We start from the raw sequence: 6000 nt of genomic DNA, 5'->3' as shown, positions 1-6000 counted from the left end.
GTGCCTCAAGCCTTCATTTAGGAAGTCAGTGTCTGCTGCATCAACCGGGGGAGAGGGTGTGTTGTAGCCCGTGATCATTTGAATGTCTTTCCACCTCTTCTTGGTGTTGCTATCATCGTGGAAAAGATCCTGGATCTTTTTAAGTCTACTCTTAGTGCCTCTTTATCACCAGACTTGAAAGCTGAGTCCAGTGCTTTTAGCGATTTCCTAACCTCTCCATTCATCCAGGGTTGTTGGTTGGTCCGGATGGTGATGTTCTTTTTGATGCTGACGTCCTCAATGCATTTGTTAATGTAGGCTGACACAGTCATGGCATACTCATCAGTATTTAATGTTATTATATGTTGCTGCAGCCTTGAAGATGTTCCAGTCAGAGCATTCAAAACAGTCTTGGAGTGTCTTCATGGCGCCCTCAGACCACACTCTGATCCCTTTAACTGTTGGTTTAGCCCTGATCAGCTGGGGCTTATATGCAGGGATAAGCATGACTGAGAGATGATCTGATGACCCGAGGTGGGGGCGGAGGGCTGCTCTGAATGCTTTTTTGATGTTAGAGTAAACCAGGTCTAAAGTGTTTTCACCCTGAGTTACAAAGTCCAGACGTTGGTAAAAATGAGGGAGAACAGTTTTCAGGTTAGCCTGGTTAAAATCCCCAGCAATGATGAAAACACCCTCTGTGTGTGCAGACTGGAGCTCAGAGAGAGCCTGGTGTAGAGTCTTCATGGCCTCTTTAGTGTTAGAGCTGGGGGGCAGGTAAACAGCAGTGATGCTAACCACACTGAACTCTCTGGGCAGATAGAACGGCCTGGAGTTAACAGTCAGAAACTCGATGTCTGGTGAGCAGAAGCTGGCGACTGATCTAGCATTTTTACACCAGTTGTTATATATGTAAACCCAGAGCCCACCAGCCCGAGTATTACCGCTTGGTTCTTTGTTCCTATCTCCGCGGTATAGCGTGAGCCTCTCCAGGCTAATAGCATTGTCCGGTATTGCTTGATTCAGCCAAGACTCCTTCAGAATGATGGCGCAGCAGTTACAGATATCCTTTCTTAAAGACAGTTCCAGTCGGAGATTATCCATTTTGTTATCCAACGAGCGGACATTGAAGAGCAGGGTTGATGGAAGCAGAGGTCTGTGGGGATTTCTCTTTAGCTTCGCAGTTAGCCCCCCTCTGCAACCTCGCTTTCTCCATCTCACACATCTCTTCCTCCGGCAGCTCCGCTGTTGTTTTGTCTACATGCGTCCGTAGCACTCTTCAGCTTTTCAAATGGTCAAAAATGTCTGGATTTAAAATATTTAGTGACCGTAGCTCCAGCAGGCGTTAGCGATCATAGATGCGGGTTTGATGTCTAGTCTATATTGTATTAAGCGGCATGTTATGTGAAAATGTTTATATATTATGTGAAAAAAAAATGGTTTAAATAAAATCATCCCTAAAAACAGCCCTCTTTAGCCGGGTCCCTTAAATAAAATTCGGCAGAACCAATTCCCTTTAAAAGTTATTTATTTAGTAAATAGTCATGTTTGTGTAATTTCACATCATTTTGAATATAACCAATTATTTTTAGGACAGGAGTGAACCTACCCACAGAATTCGCAGCTTTAAAGGCAGGAAAAGATAATTACGCAAAGCATTAAAACTAGTCAAAGTGGTGGCAGAGAATGTGCGGTTTATCATGTTAAACTATCAACAGCCCCCCCCCTTGTGGGGACCAGTTGTTGGTCCCCACAAGTACCTATGAGTCCCCAAAATGTAGCATATTCCTAGGAAATTGTCCCCACCAGGTATTAAAGACATGGCCACACACACACACACCCACCCGTCAAGCTGTCTAGTTTGGTGTTGTGATTGATAAATGAGGTCCTTAGTGTATAATTCAAAATAATTCAGTTACATCAGGTATGAGTCAGTAAATTCTATTGAAAAAAGAAAGCAAAGTTTAGTCATATTTCTCCTGTATTCTGATGGTGTTTCCCACTTAATGCCCGGCTGCTTATGTAATTCATCTCTCAATGCAGTGGGATGGCTCGAGTTTCTAGCTTCACCTCCATTCATTTGCTTACCATTTTCATTTTTTCCTGACTGTCTGGGAGAGAAGAGAGAGTAAACTTATCCTCTGTAAGCATGCAAAGCATCAGTGACACCATGTGCCTCCCCTTAGTTTTTCTGCTGCTGGTTCCTGTGCAAGTAAGTTGGATTTTTTTATTTTACTTATCAGTAAGTTTACAAGTTAAAACATTTTTAATGATTTACTACTATTAACTTTCTAAATATTCTAGAAGTGTTATGTGTAACACAAAAGTTTTCATTGTGATGGATTTTTTATGCTGCATGGAGTTTCTGCAGGAAGACCTATTCTGCATGTGCCAACACATTTACTGAGATGTTTACAATTTGATCAGATTTTTTTTCCAAAAGCTGTATTTTTGAGCATGGTGGGCAGGTACAAAATCCCCAAATCAATTGGCTTAAGCCAGAAGTCTACAGTCAAATGGGGCCCTTAAGGGCCAGCATGGCTTCTAAATAACTTTGCTGTTATTAAGGATATAAAATTAGAAAGAATTGATCGATTTTTCAAGGTATAAAACTGTTTAAAACAGCTAATTTAAAACTAATTTGTATATTTTTAGTCAATTTCACCATTGAATTTCAGCAAAAGAATTATACTGTTTTTTTTCTCTTTCACGGTTTTTTGGGTTAGGAACTGTCCTGTTTTTTCTTCTTCTCCTACATATTTCACTTTAAGGCAGTATTGTTTTGTTTTTTTTGTTTTTTTAAAAGTAAGATACATTTTTTTCTCCTATAGCTTAAATAGAAAAAAAAAAGATGTAATTGTAGAATCAACCATCCCTTTACAACGGCTGTCTGAGAGCCAATGAATAGTATCCAGAGAATGAAGCCTTTGAGAAATACACATTTATTATAGAAATACACATCTAAGTGGGATATAAGTCATTTTGGCCTTCAAGTTTATCAGCTTTTAAGTATTACATTTGCTCACCACTAGAGGAAGCTGTGTAACTACTAAATGAGATTCTTCTGGTTCCATTTACTGGATGTTTACTAATCCTAATACTAGTTTGCAGAAATGAAAAGAAACAAAATATGTATCTTATGGTTAAAGGATTTATTTGTTTCTTTATTTTTATTTCCAATTAGATGACAAACATTATGGACAATGAAAGGCCGAGGGGTAAGTTTAAAAAAAAAAAATCTAAATGAAGAATTTGTTTGTTTTTCCACATATTATTGATATAAGGGAGTAAATTAGTTTGAACATTCTTTATAATTTCCTACACACTATATTTGTTTTAACAGTAGGTATGTTTTTGTTTCTACTCATCAAACAGTTTTAGTTGAAAAAAGCATATTTGTTGTATTCTATATTTGGAATTCACACCTTTTACACTGAACCCTTTTTATGTAGTGGTTAGAAAACTGGAGGTGCTAACAAAGGCTGAGTGCAAACCAGTTGAGAAGCTTGTGAATTTGAAGGAGAAGTTGTCTGATTACGTAAATCACATCTACGTACCTTCATGTGTCCCACTGTTTCACTGCTCTGGCTGTGCTGCTGATGAGGCTTTGGAGTGCTATCCTACAGCGGAACGCAACGTCACCATAGAGGTCAGACAAGATCAAGACTGCTTTCAATACCCATCTTGATAACAGGAAACTTTCTGCCTTTTTAATTTAACCTTGATCTTTCCCCCCGCTCATGTCTGCAGGTAGAACGGTCTCGTCAGTTAATAAACATCACCTTTGTGGAGCATCAGGCATGTGGATTTAGGTAGACTAACATTATACATTTCCTAGAAACACCTGATGCAATTCCATTGTTGTAATTATATGGCGATAATGTTACAATCTCCTTTTTAGGAAGATAGAGAAAAATAAAAACAATACAACACAAGGTAAGTAAAATCAACATTTTATCTTTGGGGTCTTAGACTTAGACTAATTTATTAATCTCACCAGGGGCAATTCATTTCAGCTAGACAAACAAACAAGAATAAAAATGCAATAACATTAAAAGAATTACAAATAATGTGACAGGGAGCTTAAGGACCAACATTAATTATAAAAAACGAAAAACACAGAAAGATAGTAAAAAGTACTTATCTATATCTTAATTGGTCTTTGCTCTTCCAGGAGGGACAAGTGCACCAGGGACAGACGTTCAAAGGATAAAGCTCAGAAGGAAAAGAAGAAAATGTAAAAAGTCAAACTGAATTTTCTCTTCTGTTGAAGAGGTGTTTTAAAGTGCAAATTTAAAGTTGCATCTATCATTTTTTTTCTTACTCTTTGCCTGATAAGAATAAAGAAAAGATTAAATGTTATGATAAAATAGAATTGTCTACCATATTGCTTATCTCCTCTGTAGACCTTCAGTCCAAAAGGCTGCTGGTGAGCCATTTCTGGAAGGTCACAGAAAGTTTGATAGTCTAAACCAAGGAAGAAATAACTAAAAAAATTTTTGCAGCAGATGATGAGATATTTCAGGGTTTTGTCCTGAGGGGTAACTTGATTTTTGCATACTTTCTGTTTTTTCTTTAGCAATCAAGCAAAGGTCCATGTGTTTTCTGTAAAGTGATTCTTTCTATTTGACATTCCTGCTGTTTGTGAGGCCAGAAAATAAACTTTTTTGTGATATCTGATTTCCATGATCCAGGAACCACATGCAGGATTTAGAAGACAGCAATCAATACAATAAGTACAACAAATTTATAATATCAGCAGCTACTAAACATAAAAAATAAAGGATATGCCACCAGCATAAATGATGGGACTTCCCATAATATTTGGCTACATGTTCCTCTTGCAGCTTGCATTTAGTAGAGCATTCTTCAGCTTTAAAAACCTCTTCCTGTCATTGTGGCTAAGTGGTTTAATCTGCGCTTCTTCTGAGAAAACTTTTCCCAAAAAAAGACTTTTGGGTTAACTAAGTGGGTCACTGAACATTTTGGTCAAGTTATCGGAAATACAATGTGGAGAGCACTGAAAGAGAGGAACTACTTGCTCATTAGGAACTACGTTTTAAGAAAAAAACTGTAGGTAATAGATTGATTTATTCATTGATTCATTGACTTTATTGATCTCACAATGGAGAAATGTACACATTACATCGGCTCAATGGTCAGATTGGCAAGAGTGCAGAAAAATACCAATCCTCCTTATTAGAGTATATTCAAAAGTAGCTATTAAATTACTTATTATTTCACATTTAAAAAGAATAATCACACAAAGTGACACTTTAATAAGAAGTCCTTTTGTGGGATCATTCTTATCAACAGGCTGCAAGAAAACCAGTGTAAGGGGAATAAGGCCATCCATGTTGGCCTCTAAATGATGTTGGCGTCAAGATCCAGTTTAGCTTAAATTAAAGGTATAGTTTAGGATTTTCGCGTGATAAAAAAAAAATGCACATGCAAAACCCTGTGCCCGCCTATTACCGTAAACGTGTATGAGAGCGTGCACGAGCCCATTTATCTCCATGCACTCTCTGTTTAAAAGTTGCTGTTTGCATTGCTCATGCAAGCTTACGTTCTAAAAGAAGATTTGCAATTTTTCCACTGTCAGCTTCACAAAAAGTAAGTGAAAATGGGGACGAGTACTTAGGATGGCTTGACGTAAACATATCACCAGCATGATCGATAATTAGGAGGACCTCGTATTTAGAAGATCCACCCGGAAAAAGAACATTCTCCACTATACCGTTAAGTCTAAAAGAAACAAGACTGATTAAACATGCAGTGTAACATTCTCCAATCAGCAGAGCTAGTGTGTGATAAACACTCAAATAAAACATGTGTTTTCTGGTATTTTTAGCCAGCTTCATACTGTAACCATTGTTATGAAATTCTCCATTGTCATGAAGATCAGATTGCAGCCTTTTGTTGGTAAGTGGCCTAAATAGATACTATCTGCATCTGTCTTACTATGTGGGGAACAAGAGGGAATCAGTGAAATCTTGATCGACAGCTTGCAGCACTGCCTTTAGG

The 6000-nt window shown here is 37.8% G+C and overlaps 1 protein-coding gene across 1 annotated transcript; it reads left to right on the top strand.

The window, feature by feature from the left end:
- The first annotated feature begins 2089 nt into the window (after window positions 1–2089).
- LOC119784172 (vascular endothelial growth factor A-like) lies at window positions 2090–4651 on the top strand. The gene is made up of 6 exons (XM_038286110.1): window positions 2090–2188; window positions 3161–3194; window positions 3429–3625; window positions 3727–3788; window positions 3878–3912; window positions 4151–4651. The coding sequence occupies exons 1-6, from the start codon at window positions 2126–2128 to the stop codon at window positions 4228–4230; spliced, it is 471 nt and encodes a 156-aa protein (XP_038142038.1). The 5' UTR covers window positions 2090–2125; the 3' UTR covers window positions 4231–4651.
- The last annotated feature ends 1349 nt before the right edge of the window (window positions 4652–6000 follow it).

This window comes from Cyprinodon tularosa, unplaced genomic scaffold (genome assembly GCF_016077235.1).
Source record: "Cyprinodon tularosa strain WSP-4 unplaced genomic scaffold, ASM1607723v1 ctg22, whole genome shotgun sequence".
Taxonomy (NCBI): Eukaryota; Metazoa; Chordata; class Actinopteri; order Cyprinodontiformes; family Cyprinodontidae; genus Cyprinodon; species Cyprinodon tularosa.
The sequence above is the reverse complement of the archived record's forward strand: the minus strand, read 5'-3'. Positions and strand labels throughout refer to the sequence as shown.